This window comes from Plectropomus leopardus, chromosome 5, assembly GCF_026936395.1.
Source record: "Plectropomus leopardus strain MGB_pleo_1.0 chromosome 5, ASM2693639v1, whole genome shotgun sequence".
In the NCBI taxonomy this organism is placed as follows: Eukaryota; Metazoa; Chordata; class Actinopteri; order Perciformes; family Serranidae; genus Plectropomus; species Plectropomus leopardus.
The window spans coordinates 11,873,952-11,901,303 of record NC_142180.1 but is presented as its reverse complement, the minus strand read 5'-3'; the positions used below and the strand labels follow the sequence as shown (position 1 = coordinate 11,901,303).

General features: G+C 39.1%; 1 protein-coding gene across 1 annotated transcript in view; it reads right to left on the bottom strand.

Moving 5' to 3' along the window:
• Positions 1 to 27,352, bottom strand: part of col24a1 (collagen type XXIV alpha 1) — a 100,108-nt gene that overhangs the window by 26,161 nt on the left and 46,595 nt on the right. The window contains exons 15-31 of the mRNA XM_042484141.2: positions 22,962 to 23,015; positions 22,280 to 22,324; positions 22,005 to 22,058; positions 21,419 to 21,472; positions 20,330 to 20,383; positions 18,546 to 18,599; positions 18,336 to 18,389; positions 17,554 to 17,598; positions 17,281 to 17,334; positions 15,489 to 15,533; positions 11,528 to 11,581; positions 10,192 to 10,245; positions 7,800 to 7,853; positions 7,024 to 7,077; positions 4,058 to 4,111; positions 3,807 to 3,851; positions 1,782 to 1,826 (exon numbers count right to left, since the gene is read on the bottom strand). Of these exons, the coding sequence (XP_042340075.2) occupies positions 1,782 to 1,826; positions 3,807 to 3,851; positions 4,058 to 4,111; positions 7,024 to 7,077; positions 7,800 to 7,853; positions 10,192 to 10,245; positions 11,528 to 11,581; positions 15,489 to 15,533; positions 17,281 to 17,334; positions 17,554 to 17,598; positions 18,336 to 18,389; positions 18,546 to 18,599; positions 20,330 to 20,383; positions 21,419 to 21,472; positions 22,005 to 22,058; positions 22,280 to 22,324; positions 22,962 to 23,015 (873 nt within the window). The remainder of the gene's footprint in view (positions 1 to 1,781; positions 1,827 to 3,806; positions 3,852 to 4,057; positions 4,112 to 7,023; positions 7,078 to 7,799; positions 7,854 to 10,191; positions 10,246 to 11,527; positions 11,582 to 15,488; positions 15,534 to 17,280; positions 17,335 to 17,553; positions 17,599 to 18,335; positions 18,390 to 18,545; positions 18,600 to 20,329; positions 20,384 to 21,418; positions 21,473 to 22,004; positions 22,059 to 22,279; positions 22,325 to 22,961; positions 23,016 to 27,352) is intronic.

Genomic DNA, 27,352 nt, shown 5'->3' with positions numbered 1-27,352 from the left:
AGTCAGTGCGAGTATCTGGAAAAATGGAAGGGATTAAAATGATTTTTAGATTCCATTTTAGGGAAACACGCAAAAAAAAACTTCAGTATAAAACAGTGTTTTGTGAAAACAACTAGAATCACTGACATTTGCATTCACAACAAAACTCCATTCAGCACTGAACGTAACTGGCCCTGATATCACATATATCAACATATTTTTGGGACATGTGTATGGTGTACACATAAGTACACATAATATACTTTGAGGGAGACTTTATCTCACACAAGATGGCGCTATGGGTCCAGAGGTGGACAGTGTAAATGGTTCTGATACAGCAGGTTAGCCAAAGCAGTGAGGTTGATAATAGTGAGCAAGTCCTGAGGAGGAGTAGATGTTCTGCATCTTACAGCAAGCAGCATGACAGGTCACAACTAGCCCTGAGTATGTGCGTGTTGTCATGCCCATGAGACCACATGTGGGTCTCACAGATGGCTTCATCTGAGACTGAGAACACAAGCCTGCACGTGCCCATGTGCGTATTTGTGTGTTTGTTAAGAGTAATTGTAAACAACCTTGAAATGTCAAATGTTAAGCCGTCAGATGATTAGAGAGAGTGGAAAGCAGCTCATTTGTCAGTGGAAAACAACACAAATGAGACAGAGTCCAGCAGCGATTAAGCATGCAGGTGACAGGGCTTTTCTCTGACTGGGGATGGTCCTTTGTAAGCCCTGCCATAAATGGATGAAACAAACAGCATTATAAGAAACACATTGTGAATGTAATGACCATCAGTTGACTATTAGACAGCCCACATGGATCTGCTTTTAAATCTGTTTGTGTTTGCATGTTTCTGCCATCTGTGGAACATCAGTTATTTCATCCTTTCACAGTTCAAAAGCACATAAAGACTACCATCCATCACTTTTTGGTGCTAAAAACAAACAGAAAAAAGGGTCTCCTGGCAAAATGGTCCTTAAAAGCTGCCAAATCTCTGTCGATTGAGTGACGCTAAAACGACAGACACTAAAGTCAATGTGTGTCCTACTTAGTGTCCTTAGCTGCCGAAAAGACAAAACTTCTCCTCTGGAATTGTAAAAGTCTCATCCAAAAAAATCAGCTGGCTGACATATTCAGCCATTATTAGCTAGATATATTGGTATTGACACACATGTCAGCGGATAAGTGACTAGAAATTGCTGAACACAAACGCCAAATTAGATACAGTTTCACCATTACGTAATCCGTCCAGTAGAGAGCACTGACAAGTTCATTTTTCATCTGTGCAGTGTCCTGCTTTATTCATATGTTGGTCAGAATTCTTTCAAAAACAAAAACAAACAAAACAAAACAAAAAGTTGTTCAAAATGAATAGCTGATCTAAACTAATGTGAATGGTATTAAAATCACACACAGAATTATTCATTATTTCTCGAATACAGAAGCAGGAAATGCAGCCAAGTTTCATGTTCATCAAATCTGTCAGACGAATTGATGTTGGTACTGCAAGCAAAGAAAACCTCACACCCACACGCACCGGTTTAATAAGGGGGAATACATGCACATGTATTTTGATTATGTGCTCTTTTAACTATGACAACTTCCTCTGAGGTGACTTTATAGGTGCACAGTCTTTAAGTAATAATTACATATATCACGGGTGAAAGGAGGATGTGGAAATGTTTTACAAGTCTGTGTTGTCTGCTGCAGCCGTACTAGCTTCTTGTTGCTGAAGCGCAGAGGATAATTAAAAGCTCTGAGAGACACATTCAGCAGTCAGCATTCAGTTAAACATTACTTACAGTCTTCCCAGGAGGGCCTCTCTCCCCGGGACTGCCAGCCTTGCCCTTCGAAAAAGAAATCATTATTTAAATTATTAACATGCATTTTTAATCAAGGCAACTGATTTCAATTTATTTTGAGACATTTACTGGTTACACATTCATCTTCTGAGTCTGGGTGATTATGTCTGTGCTGGGTTTTACAATGATACAATTATTTGTGTTCTACCAATTTCCCTGCAGCAAAATCAGTTTCCTAATTAATTTATTGGCTTCTTGTTTAAATGTTATGTTTTGGAATTTTTTTTTCTCAGATGACTACAAAATGGCATAATGTGTGTGTTGTTAATCTGTCCAGAAGCATTTGAATGATTCAGCACAACAAAAACACTTAAAATGTTTATGGACGTTAAAGCTATGACATTAACAACTTGCTTTGTGGAAACACATTTGCAGTTAATTGCTTTGTTCAGAGTGCAGATCCATAACAGTTTTACTGATTTTGATGTCACTTGAACCATCTGTCATCAGCTCATAAATTTGAGCCTAAAATAAGCCATTGTAACATATTGTTTTATTCAAAGTAAATGATGATGAGCTCCTTTAGGATTAGCATTTGTTTTGTTTTATTGGGATAATTGAAAGATGTTGTCTGTGACAGGCTGAAAACAGCACTAATTCAATACTTTAATAATTCATTGTGAAATATAAATCTGAGTGAAACAACTATATTTGTCCTTATGAAAATAATATAAGAATCACTTCTACTTCAGTGGTGATGGAAGGCAATTACAAATGTCCTTTCTTATCAACTTCAATCAACCTGAATAAACAGCACTTGAAGAGGTATCACATAGAACACACAGGAATACACAGAATGACTGTGCTGGTATACACTTTTGAAAAATTGTATAAAGCAGAATTGCATTTCTCTCAGACACATCAGTTAAATCATTTTTTGCCCAGAGACTTCATTTGGTATGATAAGAAAAAAATGCTGCAACATTTTTTCTTATTGATCCAAAGTCTTGAAATCTGGTATGGGCATACTTTGAAAAATTTTATATCTCATAAAACAAATTACACTTTTATCAATAGTCAAAGTCAGGACAAGTGGGGAAAAGAAGAGGAAAACATTGTGTTTAATAAACATCCTCCATATGATATTTTTCCCTATGCACATGTGTGCATAACTTATGAGTTCAAAGACAACTTGATTTTTCTACTTGTAGTTTCTGAGATACAGGCATAATTTTCTTCTTTGGGCACAAAGGACTAATGTTTTTTTTCGTAAAATATAATGAAATGTACAGAAAATAACAGTAGCCTCACGTGCCCAAGAAATACATATAGTATGATAATAAAAACTCATTTTTCAGCCAAATGGTTTGACCCATTTGGAAACTGTCTTTCATTTGTGCAGGCAAACCTAGAGAACATTTCCACTAAAGAACATTCAAATTTTTAGCTTGTGGTTGACAAATGGGTTAAGTTCAAACTTAAAATGGGTTATTACATTTTTAACTGCTCTGCCTCAGCAGATTTAGATCAAATTTCCTCTCTACAAGCTGGCAGCAGTAAATAATAACTGCATTTGGGTATAACTTGATACAGAGGTGAAAAGACAAAGGCCCACTTTGCAAATTCAAAATGATTAAAGGCTTGCCAAGCTTTTACAGAGGCCCAAGGCCTGTAATACTAGATGTGGTAATGTCTTTTCCATGAGGTGAATCTGCATCTTCAAAAGGCATGCATGTTTACCTAGATGCTTTGGGATGATGCCTTTTTTTCATGACAATAATTATTCTTGTAAATATAAATTTGCCTTCTCATTATTTAAAAGCCTGAAGCTGTCATCCTGAAATACACGAGACATAAAACATTTACAACATCATAACTATTCAGCAGGTACCTTAGAAGTATTTTTAATACTTCAAATATAAACTTTGTAGAATGTTATTTAATGTCATTTCCTTTTTCCTGTCTTTCTCTTAAACAAAGTAGTACAAGATGAAAGACAAACATATTTAGTTAAAAACTACTTACTATGAATCCTGGCCCTCCTTTTTGTCCACCATCACCCCTTTCACCCTGCAAAGACAAAGTAAGACGCATTTTGGAAAAAATCAGAGGAACTAATGAAATAAACCATCAATATGCTGTGACAAATAATTTCACAGAGCAGTGTTCCAAAGTTGTGCCGATACAGGAGAATAGACATATTTCATTCATAATCACTTATCCCATCATGCACATGGTGATGTTTTCCCACAGGGTGGTGTGGTGTGCATGTTTACCTTGGTGCCCTCAGGGCCTGGTTCTCCCAGTGGGCCATCTGGACCCCGGGGCCCCTATGCGACAACAACATGAGCATGACTGAATAAAGAATGTGCAGTACAGGAATACATTTACCATCAAAGCCTTATACACGAGGCGACAGGTTACTCTGAAATAACACCAACAACAAAGTAATCAGTCTGTATTCTTTATCTACTTGGGGGGTTTTCCGCCCTGATGCCGCAGACGACCACTCCCACAAACATTCCAGGGGTTTCCCAGCACTGTTGCACCACAAAACAGGTAGAGTGACAGATACAAATCTGTAAATACAACCCAGCACCGTCCCCTTTTGTCTCCTGTCCACTCCTTCCACTTTCAGCCTATCTGTCATTTCCATCTCTGTCTCCCCCTCCTTTTATATCTCTATCTTTGGTGGCTCTCTATCAGTTCCTATTGTGTCTCTGCCTCTGGCTTTCAGTCAGACTCAAATCCCTATCATGTCCCTCTGCTCCTTTTAAGCTTCCATGGCGACAAACCCGGCTTTATCTTCCTCTCGCATTGTTCCTTCCTGTCGCTTGTCTCTCTCCAATCTTGGTTTAAAGGTCACTGAGGTCATTTCTGCCAAGACCAGTGCTACTGTCACTTGTGGCCCCTCCTTGACAGTATTTCACAAATTACTATCAATTAGTTAACTCTAAGTAGCTAAGAGATTAATTCATACCCAAAAATTAATGTATACATAAAAACAAGCTTAAAACAAGTCATAACTTTTATAATCATGTATCAGTAGGCAGACATTTAAATAAACAATGTGTGCATACAGAATAACTAGTCTGTAACTTTAACTGCAGAAAGAAATTCAATAACTGCCTATCTACAAGTAATGGCATGCATTACTACACAACAGTTTGTCTACAGGAAAATTTCTGGAGCAGGTGAGGTGCTTTATATTGTGAGTGATCATTAAAATGAGGAAGAGGAATCAGAGATTCATAGATTAGATATGAGGGTAGCAGCTCATACTTAAGAGGAGACACTAAGGGTTTTCCCACGAGGACAAAAAGCTTTGGAAGTAGTGCCGGTGTGTGCCAACTGGGGCATGTGCACACCAGATAATTCAGCTTTGGGGCATGACATGTTTTTTTAGAGCTCAGGGGGTTAAATGATGAGAATGACTGATAAGCTGTGTAGCAGTTTCAATGTGCTTCCGTTATGTTGCATTATCTCGTATCGACAAACCGCAGCCTTGAGAAAGGATTCCTGCTTCATTTTCGACATCTTTTCCAAAAACAAAAGCTGGTGGGGGATATGACTTAGGTCCAAATGATTGGCTTTTGCAGTTTTCACTGATCCATGATGGATCGTTTGCCTTGACAATGGAGATGAAGCACAGATGATGAAGAGGGAGGACTTGATGGTAACTATGTCAGACCTCAGTAAGACAGGAAAAGCAACCACACACTGACACATGTAAGGATTACAGTAAACAACACAAGCCGTGGCATGATAAGTGCTACCACATGTTTTGCTTGGCAAAATGTTCAACTGGTGGAAAATAAGCGAGATAAAAGGACGTGAATTATGGCTGAGTGATGAAGTGTGAGAGGTAGTGGGGTAGTAGGTATCACTTAATTGGCTTGTTAGCATTTCTGCTCATTTTCTTGCATTAGCTGAAATTCACTCACATTAAACTTTAGCTAAAGAGCTTTAGCCATGCCACTGTTAGCCAGTCTGGCATTGGAGTTAAGTACATGCAAACAAATGGTTAAGGAAAGATTTAAAGTACATCAAAAGTAAGCAAAAGTAAGAGTTAAGCAGAGGACTTTCCAAGCCTAGAGCTCTGTACTATCACATAAATACCTGAACATTGATGGAGAGAAACCCACCTCTTCCAAAACAGAACAAAACTGCTGACTATCATGGATAATACATGGCTAGTCAACACAATACTCACTTGAAAAAGTTGGTAACACTAAACATATGTCATCAGTCACATTCACAATCAGTGCAAGATAACAGTTCATCTACACATGAATGCGTTGAACATAAATATTCATAGCTGTACATCCATGGCTTCTTAACCATGTGTTTTAGCCACCTTTCAGGAACTACAGCTTATTTTTGGGTCCAATGGCATGATGTTTTATCATTGTATCATGTGAGCTAATAACTGCCAATGGCAAATGAGAATTGGATCAAGTATTTGCATGCCAGAAAGCGACAAAAAAAGATGAGAACCTAAAGTGTTTGCTGCTAATACGCACTTGTTTTGTTTTGTTTTTTTGTGTACAAAGATCTTATAATTCTATACCATGGAAGTCCAAACTGTTCATGTGCACAACACAAACAGTCAATTTAGTCTTCCAAGAACATAACAAGATTATTTTGATTTGCAAACCCACCAAGTTGGCCAAGGAACAATTTTGGTTATATCCCATCATCTGAGCTTGAATTTAATTTTTGTGATATATGAGTTGCAACCAATTTAAGATGAACATGTCAAGATTAAATCTCCTCTGTTTGTTTTGATCTGGTAGACTGTATAATCAACATGATGCTCCTTAGTTACTTCTGCTGTTAGATTTAAGTTGGAATTAAAGCTGTAAACCCGCACTGCTTGTAAAGCCATATCTATCTTTGCCTCTTCACACGAGGGTGTCATTCTTCTCTCAGCCACACGATGTCTCACCAGTATTACCACACCATATCCATTCAACATTACCATAATGTCTTTCAACACGAGATTCATGGGGCTTATGACACTGTTGTAAATGCACCTATAAAAAAGCTCGGACCAGATGGAAGGACAAACACATGTTTTGTAATTGCTTTAACCTTTGGTTTACGGGAATGAAGTCTTGATGAGAAACAGACAACCAAGGGTCTCATGAGTGAAGTTTTCATGAGTTGCTGAGTTGATGTAGGCTCATATCACACAAAGGACTAGTACAGCTAATGCCCCAAAGGTAAAAACAGCTCTTACCCTCCTGCCCTTCGGCCCAGCAATGCCTGGACTCCCGCTCAGCCCCGGTGGACCCTGTGAGAAAAAAACATGACAGACACAAGATGAAAGACAGAGACAGAGAGTAAAATTGGAAACTTGTAGTTTTTAAAAAAGATATAATTTAGGAAGGTATTCATATTGTTTCTTTGGCATGGTGCAGCTAGACTAACTATAATATACAGTAAGAATATTTACATAAACTTAATAAGCTAAAACCTTTCTATGCAAAATTTTAGCCGACATCAGCACTCATCTAAACTAATGGACGTACTGTGAAGACTCAAGCAGAACTACTGAACTATCCGCCAGTTAAGACAAGCTGTTTATACAGGTCTAGACTAAATTGTGAAAAACAGGAAAACTGATACATCAGATCAACCCCTTAAATTTTATGTGTTTACAACTGTACAAAAACCAAAAGTATGTCCAAGTCAGTCTTGTAAATTTCAGCGTTTATAATATCCAGCCAAGACACTGAGTAGAGAAGATGAGAGTCAATGCATCCAAGCTTCTCAGTCCATTAAGTGCTAATGTGCGATGACTCAATCCAAAATGCAGAGGGAGCAAAGGAAAGAAAAAATAAACCTTAGCAAAATTAGTTAATGAGAAACCAATATGCATTTATGAAGGTCTGCAGAGAGTGAAGGCATTTATCTTTTCAATGCATGAAATAAATAGATTTTTACATGTGGACATCTTAATACAGATAATCACTATTTGGTATAACATAGTGGTGACTAAGAAAAGACACTTACAGGTGCACCTTGCATGCCGATGTCCCCTGGACTTCCTGGCAACCCTGGATAGCCCTTACAACAAAACACACATAACAAACATTATAGAAAGGCAGACAAAAATTGTGTCACTGCATCTGCTACAGGTGTAGTAAAGCGTATACACATTATTCAAACTATGCTGCATTAGTGCTTTTAATAATGACTGGTGCAGAGCAAAAGCACAGCAGCAGTGTGAGACTGTACAGTAAAAAGGTGGTTACATCTGTAACTGGAAAGGACTGGGGCTGTTCTGTAGGACTGTTTCATATTATGTTGTCTCAGAAAGAGCTCCAGACCCACTAGGAAAAAAGAGACAGCTGGGTGCTGTGGTTCCCATCACAGTACTATCCACCACCCATTCTTTCTGTAATAATCTATTAAGTAGTAATACCACAATAACAAAGGAAGCCAATAAGGAGAAAAGTGGCTAGGATCTGCCAGGAAACGCTAATCCCTGCAAATTGGCTTTAAGCAGAAACAGAACTTCATGAGATGATCATTGTAATCTATGGTGATACAGCCCCAAAGTCAAACTGCCACTCCTCGCTAATGTGGCTTCATTATTGCAAAAACTGGTTCACACAAATCACCATAACTGCTTACGTAAGTCACAAATCTCTCTTTTTCAGTCAAACATGCACACACACTAGCAGTGATTCAATCATCTAACTATTCAGCCAGCCAGCCACCAAATTAGTCATCCTCTCCTCCAGCCAGCCAATCAGTCAGCCTGCTAGCCAGTTTGCCAGCCAGCTGGGTCAGGAGGACTGGGGCCCAAAGCCACAGACACAGAGTGAATCCAAGGCCCCAGGACAGTGAAGGAAGCAGGCCAGAGTCTCTCATGCAGCAGTATGGAGACACTGCTGTAGTGAAGAGCAGTACGTTTTATTTTCCCCCTGGGGAATCAGCTTTGTCAAAATAACTTTCATGCAAACAGATTTTCCACAATATTGTGTGGGTCAGTTTTGTAAAATTAACCTGCCATTAACCTGCAAATATGCAAAATGTAATCAACCAAAATACAACTTACTGTGTGGATTTAGGGAAGGCAACAAAACACAAACTTTTTCTGTGCAAAAATATTTATAACAGTGTCAACTAGAAGGGCACTTGGAGAGCGCGGACCTCTGCTTTGCCAACAGTCCAGTCTCCTATGATAAAATATACAAATCTGCAAGTGCAACCACTGTTTATATGTCTGCATATATTTCTGAAACTATTAGAATTACTTTAAATGAGTGCTCCACAACACCTACTTTCTGTATAGAGTGCGAGCAATGATGTATGTAAGCTACCCTAAAGGATTACTGGTACAGTGAATATGGCTTGTGATATGAAATCGTTGTATTTCTACAGTTTTTTGTTACATGGCCCATGCTTCAAACATCCATCAAGTTTCATGAAAATCAAGCCAGCAGTTCTTTAGAAATCCTGCTGACAAACGCACCAAAAACATAACCTCTTTGGTGAAGGCTATAAGCACTCCCACCAAAATATTTCTCAGTCTTTACTAGGCTTGACATAAATGTAAGGAGAGAACAGTTTAAAGACTCTTTCTCAGTCATGGAGAGTCCGTGAAGTGCCCAAAAATGTTGATAACTGCAGTTAGACATAATCTGACTAAATCTGTCATTTGGACCAGCTTCTGGAAAAGAAGAGCTTTTCCTGTTCCACTTGTCATTAAAATCTCCTACTGCCTATTACAACAGAGTTGTAATTCTGTCAAAGATGAGACAAACCAGTACACGACACTACCACAGAAGCCTTGTATTGTCACCATGAGGTACAAACTGGGAGTGACACATACTGACACCAAACACCATAGCTCCAGCTCATAAAATTTATCACAAAGGATTGACAAAGAGAGATCACAGACAGACCAACACCAAACAGTCTTTTAACAGATCCAAACTGAGTATCTACAAAGTCTCGTTACTCAATTTGGTCCACCAGAACAGTCTGGTTTGAACCACAAGAGTTACTGTTTTTTTTCTCTTTCTTTCTCCTCAGCATTACTGTGGGAAAACCATTTTGACACGGCTGCATTTTGCAAAGATTTGTATAGTTACAGCACTGAGGAGTCTGTAACCTTTTACGCCAAGTGAGACTGATTTCATTTCCGTGAAATAAACCTTGTAGCTCAGAAACATCTGCCAAAACTCACAGCCAAAATTGCTCAGTGGTTCAGTTTTATATTCATCATCCTTAGACATTAGTTTACTGAACAATGTATTTAAGCTCTGGTAGGCTATTGTAGTTTTGCTGATTTCTTGGAAATCCCTTTTTCAATATATACAATATGGCTCTGGGGTTTACCAACCCTCGGACAAGAAGCAGAGCTCTGCAGTATTTCCTGAGCGACTGTACTTACCCTTGGCCCCTTCTCCCCGATTGGTCCTGTTGGACCCGCTGGTCCTCGGTCACCCTGGGGGAAAAAGCAGCAAGACACAAAGAGAGCCGATCATTAAACTATGACCTGAAGAAAACTCCAACACAGCTTCAAATACACTTTTCCTAATAAAGAGCTGTGAAACTGGAGAGCAGCTTCTTTAGTGCAGAGGGTTAGATTGACAGCTGGTTGAGTGGAGTTTAAAGTGAGTAGGCACTTTGAAACCCAGTTGGTGCCACAGTATTTTAAAAGCAAAGGTAACTCCGGGTGAGCAGTAAAGCTACCTATATCTGCACTCTAACCCCTCCAACACTTGTGTCAGTGATGCTTTAAACCTCCCTGAACTGTGTAATATTCACGACTGCAAAAGTAAACTTCAAGCTCTTCTATCAAACACTGAGCAGAATTGTTTGAAAGCTCTGAATTGAAAACAAAAGTCAAAATCAGAGGGTGATATTGAATTAAATACATTTAATGTGAAAGGAATTTGTGGGCTGTCAGGGTATGACTGGTGCTGACAGACTGAACTGGGAGGAGGATTTTGCATAAGAGGACAAGCAAGAGTCTGACAAGCAGACAGCTTTCCATGACAAGAACATGTTCTGACACACAGGGGGCTTCTGGATAGGAAGGAAAGGGGAAGAGGTTAAGGTTGAGGGAGGGAACAATGCAGATAGAAAATCAGGGGTGTTTTTTTTTGTAGGACTGTCAATAATCAACACCCAGGCTGCTAGTAAAATCATTTCAATTGTGCAGAAAAGCCGGAGATGTGCTTGTAGCATTTCCTTTCAAGATGAGAAGCAATGGGAGCCAACCATGGAGGAAGCCTCGGGGCCTCTCCAGGTTGCATCACAAGTATTTTTACATGACTTACACACTTGTGGTGCTATCCCTTTTCATGCATTTTATGACTGCATATGCAGTAGTATATATTTAAAATATGTCAGCACTGCACATGTCTAATGACAGCAATCAGGAACAAATAAACATTGAGGTTTCTGACAGAAGGTGACAGGCCAATTTGTCCTAAAAGGTTTGTCAACAACTAATGTGTAATTTTCTCACGAATTAACCTTCAAATTGCTCACTTCAGCAGGAGGGCGGAGGGGTGAGAGGCAATAATGGTGACATGGCTTAGACTTTGTGGTTATTGATGTGGACGTGAGAGTGTTGAGTATTTATCTAAACATGTGTTCTGGGTCCTCTGGCGCCTCGAGCCATGGCTGCTTAACACATCCCAAATTACAGGTCCCTGCCACTGACAAGCAACCAGCTGATGCTGACTGACAGCCTAATGATAGAGAAGCACACTCCTTACCTTTTCACCAGGAACTCCCACTACCCCAGCTATCCCAATGAGACCAACTGGACCCTGGAGAGAAGAGAGGAGAAAGATCCAACACAAAAACATAAGGAGAAAGTGTGTCAGTGTGAGGTCCTGACACATTCATCTAAGGTTTATTTTCCAACTTATGACACCTGGAATGCAAAAGATCATACATTACAATGTAGTATGAAGAAACCTGGAGGTTGACCTCTGAAATACAAGGGGCCTCCAAGCTGAATTTTATTTTAAAGGTTGATTTATTTAGGATATTTGTTCACTAGTTCTACTTGCAAAAACAAAGCTTTACATATTGATTTCTAGGGCTGGGTAAAAAAAAATCTATTCATCAGCACATTGCAATATGCTTTTTACCAATTCAATATCGATTCATAAAATCTTGAAATTGATTATTTCCGTTGTAATGACACCCCGCTCCTGTGGGGACAGTGTGAGAACCACCAGAGTGTAACTGACATTGTTCAGAGGCCCCGTTTGACCCCCAAACATCTGTTGTTTATTCATTAAAATGGCAACAGTGGCGCGAGGTAGCAGTGTTAAAATCAGCGCCAACAACATTTAAAGCCGGCATTTGGATACGCAAAGTCAATAGCAGTTACGTCGTGTGTGAGCCTTGCGAGTCAGTGTTTCAACAACAAACCTATGTAACCATTTGAGCCAACACCACGCAGATGTTGTGCAACCTGTTGCTATTTAACTTTTATTTTAGTTTTAATTTTTATTTAATTAAAGAATGATGTAATGGTAAATAAGTTTTGGTGTCAGTTTGTTCTATATCAATACGGATAATGCACGCTGTATTGAACACATATTAGAAGATATTCTAATGAATTATCTGGGTATTTCTGACATCAACACACATAACTGAATCGATATCAAAGCAACTGGATAAATACAGAATCGAATCGAAATTGAATCGAATCGAGACCCAAAGGATCGAAATTATATTGAATTGTGAGGTTTTTGACAATACCCAGCCCTATTGATTTCCATAATTGATAATCCTTGGTCAGTCAAAGGTCCTATGATGTAAAGTCAATGAATGCTTCAGTTTACACAAAACAAAGCAAAGGTAAATATTTTCCATTACTATTTGCCAGTAATCATGGCATAATGTTATTGATTACAAAAAATATTTTTTAATCCACATGCAACTGATAATAAAGGGTTATCAAAAGAAAAATACAAGAATAAAGTAAAAATAACTTATTTCTTCAACCATCAACAAATGGTTATTAATAGGGGCATGGTCACTGTATAATGTAACACAATACAGATGGCCCCAAAAAGACACACACTACTTACTAAAGGAGTCCTCATGGGAAAAGCACCAGCTAATGTAAATATGAGAGTTATCGGACGATCTTAAACCACTTCCAGATCAGTCGTCTGGGACAGCGGCTGTGGTCTGGATCAGCGCCAGCCTCTAAACTGGACAATCTGGAGATCCAGCCCAAAAACTAAATGGGTGGCTGGTTAGACATTCAGTCAGAGAGGGTCACTGTATTTTTTGTGACCCAGTCATTGTGTTTATTTTTGCCAAAACAGTAAAACAAAACTTAGTGTTAAAATAGCAAAAGAATGAAGGTTGGCCAATTTAGCAAATAACATGCACTTATCACAAGCCAGACCAAAGCCACAATACTGCAAGTATGCAGCACCACAGCATGTGCACTAAGCCACCGGGACACTGCAAGCTACCAGAACATCTGAACCTAACTGAGTTACAATGTTACTGTAATAATTCATACAACTGCCCAATTGCAGACCATGGTCTCACTTCTGGCCAACCACAAAAGCCAGCGCGGTCAGACTGCGGCTCTCTCTGGCTGTGAGGGCCAATTTCTATCACTGTGCTTCCTTCTTGCAAAAAGATATACTCACACAGTTATACGACTGCTATTCTTGCTTCTGTCACATAATAATATGGTATATGTTGTTGTTATTTACTTTTATTGTTTTCTTTTTCTGCATCCTTTATATGTCCACAGACTAAGAGGATGAGCCAAAGTCAGAGAGAAAGAAACAGAAAAAAAGAAACTGAGAGGAACACAACAGACTGACAAAGTGAGTGTGACAAAGTGAAAGACAAGGAACAGACCACTAAGATAAACACAATGAAATTTTGTTCCATTTGCTTTTCCCTAACTCAGCTAAAAAGGCTGACAGCCTCAAAGTGTTACTCATGTATCATCACCTAAAGGGTATTATTCTGTTGGAAGCAAGTAAAGCAGTTGAGCGACGGATTAGCAGCAGAGTGTCTGTGAGGGGATGCAGCCTGCAGACATGGGAACGGGAGCCCTAAATTGACCTCAAATCCCTTAATTGGGACACGAAGTGGGACGAGGTGGTACCCTGTATCATTTAACACAAGGAAATGGTTTTAAAGGGGTTTCCATGTGACAGGGCCTTGATGTGGGAGCTTTTATAGTACTGTTTTGAGGGTGATCTGGTTTCTCTGACACAGCTTGAATTACAAAAGTACTGGTATAGCCATTCACCTTACAATTAGAGAAGACTGTTACTCACTTACTGTTAAAGTATTAAGGTTCTCCCTCACACATGCCTCTTTTCTTGCACATGTAAGCCCACACTGAGCCACTGACATGATAATCAAAGCACAGAGGTTGACATGTGAGCTACATTTCAAAGCACACCTGTGGCTGCCTTTGGTAAATGAGGACTGATACATGTTTTATTAGCTGTGGACTGGCAGGTGACTTAAAAATGGAGCACTGAGTAGTCAATCTAAATTGGCTAAAATACACTACGCAGTAAAAACCTCCAGTAAAGTTTCACTTGAAAACAGTTTATGGGAGGCCTCATGGTGATGCAGGGGTGCTCGGGAAGACAGGCGGTCTACAGTGTCACTGCATCGACCCTGGGTTAACCTGTACCAGTCAACAAAGGCCTTTCTCAGTTTCTTACACATCTTATTTATTTGGAAAGTGATGTAATGGCATTCATTAGAGCCTCCATATGTTTTAGAGGTTGTTTTTTTTCTCTCTGCACAGCCCCATGGCTCCTCCTTGGCTTCAAAGGCCTCCTCTACTCAGTAAGTGCATAATCCCTCTCATATGTGCACTGCAGTAACACAGTTCAACATGGCCCGCTTGGTTGCCTCCACTATGCACAGAATGCAAATATTAACATTAAGGGGCCTCCGGGAAGGATGGACATACTTTGGATGTTCAGAGCAGTTGTGTGCTTTAACAAAAAGGAAACAAGACCCAACATTCTCTGGAGTAATTGCGCCGGGTATAAAGCATTAACTGAAGCATGAAAACGAAAGACAGACATATCAAACTGTGATTTTGCAATTAATTAGTACATTTAGAAACAATCCCAACACAGATGTTTTGGGACACTTGCAAAGCCACTTGATAAACAAAAACCAATATCTTTTTGGCACGACATTTTCTACTTAAGCTATTAAACTTTGACAGCATGCACCACAAGAATGATTCTTGGGCAACAACAGCTTTGAGCCATTAACAAATGTGCCACTCAAATGAGGTGATTTCCACAGAGGAACTGTGATGGTGTTCCATCTGTTCTACTGCGGTGTTCTGCCAATTTCATGATGAGAACATTATTCTGTTGGTGGCAGAGGACCCAAATTTCTCTCAGCATTAAAAGTGGGTCAGGAAAACAGCAAGACATTAGAAAAAGCTCCTGTAACTACCTCTACGGTTTCCACACTGGAGGATTTAATTCACTGAGGCATGAAGGCATTGCGTCATCATCTCAATGCAACATGTACATTAATCTTTAAGAAAACTATTAAAACATTTAAGAGCAGGAATTCAAGCTAATAAAAGCTACATCACAGACTCCAAAATGATATACTCAAAGAATTTAATGAGAAGCTACTAATCAACAGCAGGATGGCTGTTAATTAATGTCAATCCTGTGCTTTACAACATTAACTTACTTGTGGTCCAATTTTTCCGACGTTTCCCAGGTCCCCTTTCTCTCCCTGCAAACAGAAATCATCAAAGAGTGTGCTGGTTAGCTTCCTGTAATTAAAGATATCTCTGTCACCATCCTGCCCTGCTACTAGCACAGGACTCACAGGATATTGCAAGTGCAAAAAGGAACACACACAAAGATTGCGATTGCACGGGGCTGCGTTGCTTCTCATTGCAGTTTGCAAATATGTATGATGATAGCTCTGGAAGAGGTCATTTTCTCTCCTATTTAAGATCATGTTTACAACACAGTAAGCCTGAGCTTGCAATGGGTCACAAACATACATACTGAGGTAAGAAATTTAGGATAATAAAATATTGAAACACATGACACCATGATCATGGCACTGCATTTGTGGTGGGTACAAAAGCCAATTACAGCCAATAAAACAGGGTGAGGATCAAGTCTGGAATGCTGTGGTATGCTGGAGTGAAAGCTGGGGACAAACTGACACTTAAATAATCTCAACTGAGAGTACAAACCAAAACTATGGCGGTGTATAAGGGCTCTCTAGGTTAAAAAATTGGTATACACAAGGAGGGCAAAAAACTCACAATATTCAATATTAAAGGTGTAAATTTATAAGAAAAAATACTTACATAAAAAGTTATAAAGTCATGAATTTGCAAGAAGAAAGATACTTGAAACAATAGTGGCACCACCAATAAACAGGGAATTTCAGCCAACATTGAGACACTGAATGACTATTGTTTGAACGGCCAATCAAGATGTCCCATTATGATTTAAAAGTAGTTCCAAAATGAAAATTGTGCCAACTTCCAGGTTGTTGCCTGGCCATCAACTGGATGTCCGTCCTTGGTGTCCAAGCAATGTGAAAATATGATGTTAACACTAATGGGCCTAGTCTAACTAATTCTACTCTATAAGTTTTCTTAAGTTTATGTACACCGTGTGCATTCAGCGGCTTTATACATCCTAAAAACTGAAGGTACAATTCAATTAGGTCTAATAATAATAATAACAAAGCAACATTGACTCGGGACACAAACCAGGGTCTCCCGAGTGAAAGTCCTGTGCTTGACCAATTCATCCATCATGACTTACCCCATGTGAGGACTTTGTCAGTCTTTATACTGAGTCACCTGACTTTAATGATGAAAAAACCCTGAAGGCATTTTCACATCAATTTGTAACTTTTAAGTTTTCCTCTTGCATTTGTCTGACATTAATCTCTGAAAATTTTCTCAGAAAATTTAAAAAATCAGCCCAGTTCAATGTATCACAAAGACAATCATTTTTTAAAGTTTGAAAAATATGTCAATTTCTAATATTTTTCACATTAATTTATGCCAAGAAAATAGGCTAAAAGGTTAATTCTGAATAGCTCAACTGAAATGCACACATAGAAAGAAGCTAATCTTCCTTTCAGACACTTAAAGACATTTAAAAATTTGATACTAAACTGGTTGAAAATCGGCAAAGTAACCCTTCAAGTATGAAATTCATCTGTACTTTGGCATATACAGTGTTTAATTAAAACCAATATGAATCCTTTCAGAGACAAATTTGATCAGATTAAGTTGATCCTGTGATCAGATCAAGTCCGTGATGCATATGTAACACATTTCTGTGTATTTTACAATGCTGAGGCATGATATAGTGTTATAGAACGTCTGGTAAGACAGTTACAAATCTAAAATTTAAACTACCACAAATGCATCTATGAATGTAGTGATACCACAGTCACAATATAGCACTGGCAATACAGTCATTTAATAGGAAAGAAGATTCACCTCCAAACCATCGGCACCAGGTTCACCTATGTGGCCTTTCCTTCCAGGTCTCCCCTACAAAGACAAACAAGACACAAACATGCATACACACACACAAGCGATGATCAAAAGATAGCAAAGCTCAAAATGTATTTATCACATCTCGTCCCAGCTGCTTACTGATAGAAGATCTAAGCGAATTGTTTCATTCAAAACACCGGCAGAAGGCTCAGTTTGTGTCCTTGTGACTGTGTGTATTTGTGTATACAAATATGTGAATCCGGGAATTCTTACAGTGGGGCCGGCGCTGCCAGGTGGGCCAAGTGGTCCTTCATCACCCTGCATGGACACAGTATAGTGTATCATATACAAATATTTGCAAACATAAACACAAACAAATACTCAAATGTGCACAGCAGAGTCCAACAGACAAACAAATACAGATGGCATACTAAACCACACAAAGACATACACAGACATTAACAGCACCATTCCTATTGCATGGATTCAACTCAATATTAAAGGTCTGTAATCAGCATTTGTACTCACACTCAATTACAGTGCCTGGGAAAATGTACGCTATGCTTTTAGGTATAAAACAGCTTTGTCTCTGCACTCTATCTGACAGAGGCGACCCCATACCTGGAAAGTATGTGTGACAGCAAAGCACATTGGCCAACTTCAGCTCTGTAAGTGGTTGCCAGGTCAATGAGCACAATAGAAAAGTGTATCTGTGTGTTGCACACCTTCCACAGGCTTCTGTTCCTTTTTTCCAGGGCTGGAAAACTTTCAGCCTTGTTTTTATAAGCACCCAATGATGAATCATGACTTCACCCAGTGGAACATGCCTCGAGAGATATGGCAGAGAAAAAACAAAAAACTCCTACTAGGATCTAAGCTGTAACTGTTTGAGATATGACTTGATACTAAATGAGAGGCACTATGTCAGTTAATCCGGCCTCCGACTACTGATCCAATGGAAATCCCTTGATGAGCCATATTTTCCACATTTCTGTATCAGTAAGTTGAGAACCGAACAGATGTGTGGACTTAAATTGGGTGTTGAATTGTCTCACCTGTGTTCCTTGTGGCCCCTGTGGGCCTTGGGGCCCTCTTGCACCTTGCATACCCTGAAACACAGATGAATGCATGAATTCAGTTTAATATATGAATGGATGGAGAAGGGGAGAGAGAGAGAGAGAGAGAGAGAGAGAGAGAGAGAGAGAGAGAGAGAGAGAGAGAGAGAGAGAGAGAGAGAGAGAGAGCGAGAGAGAGAGATGCTGTACCTTTGGTCCAGGTGGACCATTGGGCCCCGGTACTCCAATGTCCCCAGGAAATCCCTAGCAAATAAATGAGAGAGGAATTATTATATGATATTATTATTATTATTAACTGTCATGAGTCACATGACTGATTGGTTGAATTTGATACCACACATTAAATAAACTCATTGCATCTGTGTGTACATTACAGGAGGGGTAGGATTACACTGCATTCATGATGGCAGGTATAAAGTAAGCCTATTTACTTCTCAGCTCCTCTTTGCAAAAGACTAAGCTAAAAAAGCTGAATACCTTCAGGCCCGCCTGTGATGGCATAATCACTCATTTCAGACAAACAATGCCTGTTGGCTGTGGCCTGTGACCTATAGTCATGTTGCACTCCTGGCTGCAGCATGTCTTTGACACATCCTATGCTTTTCACATACTCTGAAACATCAACAATGACCTCTTGGACAAAAGGTGAGGTTCTCTTCATCCAAAGCACAGACTTGCTAGAGGGAGATTCCAGAACAGGGAAAGCATGGGATAAATGATTTATGTTGTTTTTCGTGCAAAACAAGGATGTTAAAAAGTTCTGGGGCTAGTGAGATGACATATTGATGTCTCCACTGCCAAACACTCGATTTAGAGTAAGTAAGTGTAAGTGAGGTATGAATAATTACACCTTATGCTACTGTGACCAAGCAAAATTTCAATTCCCTTTTCTTTCTTAAAGGGAAAATCTGTCGCCTTTTATGGGAAGTGCAAAACCATCAACTCTGATTGGACATCCAAAAAAAAATTAAAATATAAAAGCAAATTTTCCCTTTAAATTTCATATTAATATAAAACACTATTGAATATTGTAAAATTCAACATTTTAACAGGACTAAAAGGTCTAAATCCCCAGGTGCAGCCCCATTGGCTGCAATCATCATCATAACACACAACACAATGTTAGATGGAATGGTTATTGACTGACATACAGTGCATACATATAGACCGATTTTACTACAGATAAAACCTCAGGATCTTACTACAGGCCATGTCAACTTAATGGTTAAGTTCAGCAAATATTATGGCAATGACCTGGTAGCACAAGTGGCCTGTTTTATAATCCCATATTTATTACAAGTTGAGTTTTGATGTAAGGGTGGCAAGTGAAGAAAAGGGTCATGATCATGATAAGGTCATCCAGTGGCCAGTGTGAAGGACATCTTCCTGTATAGCTCAGTGGTATGTTCAACGTCATTTGCTGATCAGATTTTGAGTTGTTCAAGAGGGAATTTAGGCATAGAAAAAATGTATTGTAGGCAAGAGAGAAAAGCCACCAAAAGCGATACGTTTAATTCTATGGATCACATTTATCTACAGCAAATTCCACTGTAATCTTTCCATTAGTTTGCAAGACACTGTGTCACTGATCAAGGTGATGATCCAACAGAAACAGATCGGGGAGTTGCAAAAATCATTAGGAATCAATAGGGACCATAAAAACTTTGTTATCTAGCTAAAGTTTCTTGAGATATCTGTAAACTAATTAGGTCTGCGTCTAACAATTATTTTCATCATTGATCATTTCATCATCAATCTATAGATTATTTTCTAAAATTACTGATTAACTTTTTGGCCTATAAAACATCATTAAACAAATAAATATGCCATCAAAAAAAGCTGATGCCATCAGATATCACGTTTTGTCTGACCAAAAGTCCAAAACCCAAAACATCAAAGATTTAAGATAAAACTGATTTTTTAATATTTAAACGATGATCAAAATTGTTGTCAACATGAACAGAATGTCCTACCTCTGGTCCTGGAGGTCCAGGTGCTCCTTGTACCCCCATATCACCAATTTTACCCTGTGTAAAATACAGAAAACTCACCATAACTATTATGTATTCTTTTTGTCTGCACTTAAATAATGTATTCTGTATATATTTTTTCACCATTAAATTGACAGTGTGGATCTTAATAATGTTATGCAGCATGTTCTTATACGTGTTCTTCCATTTGATATGATGCAACAAAATCTTATATTGCACTGATGGGTATAGAGCAAACCACAAACTAAGCCCTGATCAGTCTCAACATGATGCTGCATGCACATTTGTTATCAGGCATCAAGGCTAAACTCAAGTCACTCGATCAGTCATTAGACACTTAACTCCTAATGCTAAATGGTGCTCTTTCTGTGTCTCACTTAATCGTAGGTAATGCTTGCTTGTTTAGTACACAGTGTGCGAGTAAGCACTGCAGCTGCATTTGCGCATCTATGGTTAAGAATTTTTGGTGGTGAATATTTTAGTCACGAGCAAACAAAGGCTTTTTAAAAAAAAATAAATTTGAATTGATTAAGTTTGGAGAGTGTTAACTCTAAAAGTACAAGTTTGTTTACCAATTCTTCTTTTTCTTCCTCTTAAAATTACACCAGAGAAAAAGTGGGGTTATTTTGATTATTCAGAGGACTGGGTTTGATTCTGAATCTGATTCTGTATAGACACAAGGTGTTTTACAACAGAAGAGTATCTGGTGTGTTTACTATGCACCCTGAATAGAGAGACATTTATTCCATATTTATCTCTTCACTGGAGCTCACTACCAGCAAGTGCATGAGATAGCCAGTGTGTGTGTGTGTGTGTGTGTGCGCGTGTGTGAATGTGACTGAACTGCCTTCTGTTTAAGAGCTAACAAAAATAGATCCCAGATTTCATTGTGGTCCACTGTGTTTACTTGGCTTTGTCTATAAAAAGTCTACAAAACCTGCATCAAATGGCATGCGTGCACGCACAAACAAACATACATAAACACGCAAATGCACAAATAAATACGTCTTCAGTAATGTCTAGACATGCACCCTTGGCTGCACAGACACATACACACTCACACGAACATACCGGTGGTCCTGGTCTCCCTCTTGGCCCAGTAGGACCAGGCGCACCAGCAACACCCTGAAAGAAACAGACATAACACTCTCAAACTGTTTTTTTACACCCTTTGAGTGCATGCCTAAATGTGTGTCTGTACAAACAGATGGGGCAAGCTGTATGTAGTGACCTCATGTGATTAATGAATCAGCATCTGCATTTATTCAAACACAATGCATGTCTGATTTTTGGAAATGTTTTTGATTCATCATTTTCCAGACTTAGCGAAGACTGAGCCTCTATAGATTCTCCTATTGTCCCATTACTTGTCGTAGCAGGAGGTCAACAGTGATCACTTCTGGGATGTTTAAACAATCAAGAAGTACAACAAAATCCATTAATTATAAAAGAGTCATCAAATGATATATGTTCTCAACAAAACATGAGTATTATGTTGTTTATTATACTTTACAGGATTCATGAAGTCATGACTTATAATTGTGTGAATGAAATGTCTAATGATCTTTTTATACTTGCTGGTAAAAATGCAAGTAATGCTCAGATGGTAGGCATCTGTGTTTTACTTTAAATCTTGCTGGTGTGACCGGAGACATACCTTATCGCCTTGGTACCCCATCTCTCCTGGTTCGCCCCTTTGTCCCACTTCACCCTAAATTTCACAGTATCATACAGAGATATAACACAACACTACCCTGCACAGTGATCACAATACGACCATAAATACCAGATACAAATCTATACATATAGAGTATACTGCAGGAATATTTGCAGCTTGCAAACTTGCATGGCAAGCTGCTTATCATTTATGTGAGCTGGGTTACTGACACATTACACACAGATACACTGCAATAATATAAATATTTAGATCACCTTATCACCTTTCAATCCAGGCAGGCCGGCTCGTCCTGCTGGGCCCTGCCACAGGGAGAGGAGAGATGGGAGGGAGTGTGGAAAACCAGTCCATTAGCAAGAACGAGAGGAAAGGGGAACATTTTTTTTAAGGATTAGCAACATCAATGACAGGATTAGTTTGAAAGCAGGGATTTGCAAATAAAATGAAGCAAAAAAGGAGGATGATGACAGACGATAAGAGTTGACATTATGGCAAACATTTTGTCAGTTATTTTACTTTTTCTTTATAGATTTATATAGAAAATGTATATATGTTGATGTTAGAGTTATGATATAAAGATACATACAGAGTTTACTTCTAAGAGTCCAATTATAGACTGTACATAAAGATGGGTGACATGTCTCCACTTCCTCCTAGTATAAAAAAAAAATAGGCAAGCATATCTAGGATACGGACACTGCCAACTTAAGCTGATTTGGAGCCAGAGTCGCCGCTCATGTGGAGGGGGCGGGGTTTACGACCTATGCGGCAGCCAACCACCAGGGAACCATCGAGATCAAGATTTTGGTCCCACTTTTGGGAAGGTATCACGTTGTCCATCTTTACATAAGGTCTATGAGGCCAATGGTTTAATATGATAGAAATGTTCAGTATTTTCCTAAAATTTAGAGCATTTGTGGTAGCCAATGTCTAACCTACCTGAGGTCCCACCAGACCAGGAAGTCCTCGGAGTCCCTCAGGCCCTGGGTCCCCCTGCGGAGGGAAGAAGGTACACAGTAAAATTTGTGCATCACAAACACCAGACACACACACACATACACACATCTGATCCTGACACAGTGCTGCTCGCCTGACACTGACTGGCATATTTCACACTAAATGCTTCTGATTTCTTCTTGGCAGGGATATTATTTTGACATGAACACTATCTGCTGTTTCCAACACCAAGCATTCCTCTTTGTCACAACCTTATAACACAACTAAGCCGTGTTGGCATCCAGTTGTTTTGTAGGGGTCTGGGCTTGGCCCTGCTCACCACTGCGAGCCCACAACATCCACACTAATTGACAGAGGCGAGATGAGAATGGCCAGAATGTGTGGTGCGACCGAAAAATACCTTTTACAAGCAGGCTGGCAGTTGGCTGGCGACTGATCGCACGGTTTTCACAGTGACTGCAAAAACCATGTCAGAAGAGATTATGTTGTGGTGACAACGATGCGTGCGTATGTGTGTGTGTGTGTGTGTGTGTGTCTGTCTGTCTGTGTGTGTGCGCGCAGTCACAGACAAACATATTTAACTAAATACAGCCTCTGTACCTGGGTATATAGGCATGGATTCCTTTGATATTGTGGTAAATATTTTTATCAAAGGAACCAGACAGCCAGCTCATTGTGGGTTTATTTTCTCTTAGAGACTGTGGTAAGGCTTCAAGGAGAAGAGGGAAAGCGTGAAGAGATATCACAAATTGTTCCAAGACAGTCTGCAGAAGACAGTGTCTGCCATTACCAATACGACAAAGAAAAGTAGAGTAAAAACAAATGACTACAATGGAAATTGGGAAATTTCTTATCTCAATACTCTGCATTAAAGACTTAAAAAATACTAACAGACCACTACCCCCTGTCCCTGCAGCTCCACTGTGATACTGCAGCAGGACGGACACAAATCACACAGCCCTCTATCATCCTCTCTTTCAACAGAGAACACATGAAATTTACATACTGAAAGGAGATAAGCATAAAACAATAACCAACTTTTTCCTCAAATGCTGAATTGATCTGATACGTCCATCATTACCCCGGTCTGCTGTCAAGATGTAGCCTGACTGCCAGGTGGTTCAAGATCATCCAAACCATTATCACCCAGCCACACTGAAGACACGTGATTAAAGACTTGACAAAAACCAGACTGAAGCATTCCTGTACCGCTTGTTTCAACACAACCACTAACCTCAGAAAAGCCAATCAAACATACAATGCTTCAGCACCCAGTTTATCATATAGATTGTATTATATACTTGACACAACATGCAAGTGGAGAAAGCACAACTGAATTACTGTACATGCTGGCCTCATACCACGTGTAAATGATCAAAAACTGGTTTAAGTAAGAGTGACAAAGCAGCAACACACACACATAAAAAGCCTATAAATTTTCAAACTGCTATGATTTTTTTTGTGTCTCCACTACACTTTTGTCTTTCATTCAGGCTATGAAAGAGTGTCTGGCTGCATCACATTTTGTTGAGTCACACACTGGCAAAGACATCAATTGCATACCAGAACGAACACTTGCTGTTCTGTTTCTGCTCTCCCTCTGATTACTTAACGTAAGTTCTGACTTTGTGTAATTGCCTTTCAATAAATGAGCGAGCACAACTGGAGCCACAAGGGTGTGATTGACACCGGGAAGTGAAAATGAGTTCTAGATGTCAAATCAACCTTCTTTGTGACATCTATCCTGTGTCAAAATCACTCAGCTGGAAAGTTGACTAAATATGAATTACATCAAAGACAGGATTAAGAAGGTGTAAGTATTTTGGCTCTCTTGTATGATTACTCAGAAGTACTTACAGGCAATGATTAGTTTAAAAAGGCAAGTAACCACTACATCAGCTTTAATTATTAATAATTAATATCTTGGTTTCTAATTGTTTTGTTTTAGAGGAGGGTTGGGTCTTTTTTGGGGAACAACAAATATAATTTTTTGTAACATAAAATTAACAATAAAAGATATATAATGTCCAACATATGCACATTCTCTTCAGGTTGAGCATTTTGGAAATATAAGCTTTGTAAAGGATTTTTCAGTGACCATACTAAATAATTTAACACTATATACACATCATGACACCGTCAACAACTCTATGAATGTATTAATACTTGACAGTGTTCTTATTTGCTTAAAAAGCTTGATGCTGCATTAGCGTCATGACTGTTCAGCAAACGATGAGAAGGATGTAAAGACTGAGTTGTGAAGTATTGTAATGTGTGTGGCACCTTAACTGAAACTGTATGTGGTCAGATACATATTGTACAGCTTATCTTGAACACAAGACACACTGTTTAAAAGATAAATAAATAAATAAAAAGTGATTAAGGGGCAATCAAAAGAAAAAAAGGGTCAGGACTTGCATAACAACTGTCAGAAGACTCTGTTATGCTGTGGCCAAAACTTCACAACTACACATGTCACAATGTCCAGTCTTTTCATCAACACAGGCTCTATTTTGGAAAAGGGATTGAAATCCCTAGACAGGCAATAAATCAGATAGCCCACCATCTCTAAATATTTTTTTAGATAACAGAGAAATTTGGCACCTTTACCATATATTACCAATGAGAAGAGTATTTTCTTTTGCGTGTAGTGCATGCAGTTCATTTATGTGTGCATATGTGCACATCTGTGTAATATCCTGTTCTTTCCAGACCATACCAAAGTGATCTGTGGTGTGACTTTGGACATAGAGGCAGACTTAGTTAAACTCTGAAGCAGACAAAGTATTATTTTCTTTTTCACAGAGGCTGTGGCACGCTGATTTTTTAAGCTAAGGAACAACTGACATGGACATTGACCTTGCACCTTAATGCATCTGAATGATAATGCTTATACCAAAAAAGTTAGGTTGTTTTGCATGTTGTATAACTGTGTTATTTTCATCTATTTACAAATAGTGTATTTGCATATTTCTGTATGCTGAGGTGCCTTAACAGGCTTGGAAATGCATAAACTGGGTTTGACTAAAGCTATGACACAATGGATTAAATGAGCTCAATTGCATTCATGTGGTATGATGCTAGCTCCCAGACTCACCATTTCATAGTAGTGAGGCCTTTTTTTTTGTACTTGACTTCACTGTATAAAACTACCTATTGCGACCACTTGCTCAATCAAAGCCCCGTGAAACTTTATAACTAGAGACCTTGGACATTCAGATTATGGACGGCTTTAATAGATATTTTGACAATAACAGGGCTTCTAAGCAATTTCCAGATCAGGACTGATTCCCATCCAGATGCTGAAAAATGCAATTCTTACAGATATCTCCAAATGTCAAAAATGTTTGAATCACAGCGTGGATTTTGCCAAGGTGTTCCTTGGGGTCTTGTTGTCATAATGTTGTATTCCAGAGAGATTTTTTTGAGAATTTTTCTAAGTCCCCCTGAGGTTAAAAAAAAGAAGTTAAAATTTATCACAAAATAATAAATGGCTTCAACCCAAAAATTGCCACACTAACTTATGAGACTTTACTGAGTATGGGAATGGCCATCATATTGTCCTCATTGGTTTTGTAAACCTATACTAAACTTTCAGTTTAGTATAGGGGCTCCTCAGTTTCCTTGCTTTCAGATGATGTAAACCACTTCAGTGTTGCTGACCTTCTATCTCCCTCATGAAGATCCCCTGTCTCCCCCAAAAGGACAAAAAATGGGTCCATGGTGCTTCTAACAAGGTAACTTTGCAGTGACCACAGTTTGCTTTTATAAATGTAACTACAAAGTTTTACAACGACATGTAGTGCCACGACCTATTACATAAACTGGGTGATGATAGCCTGCAACTCTGACATGACACACTGAAGGAAGCTAAGAATATAAGATGCTGTGAAAAAGGCAGGTGGGTTTACTTCAAAGCTGTGGTAATCTCGATATTTTTATGGCTCTACATGTGTAACCCTCTCTGTGTTTGTGTAAAAACAAAATAGTCTCCATGTTTCATGTCTGACTGTGTCTGTAGTAAAGATGACTTACAGCCAGTAGCTGAGGTGAAGGTTAAGGAAACCCCATCCATCCAGATGTGTCTAGCGCACACTGAGTGACCCTTAAAGCACCCCAATAAATCCCCATGCTATGAGGACAGCAAACATGTGTCAATGAAGCTTGAAATGGTGGCGCAGGAAAGGTGCTGTAATATACAGTTGTATCTATTCTGCTGACATGAACAGGAGGATGTTTTAGAGGCGTCTGTGAACTCAAGACTTCTTAACAGTTGTACGCTCTGCAGTAAAAAGACAACGTGCTCCCTATCTGGCCTGTGACTGTCTAGATTTTGTCTCACTGCAGTAAGACAGAGTCTCCCATATGGTTAA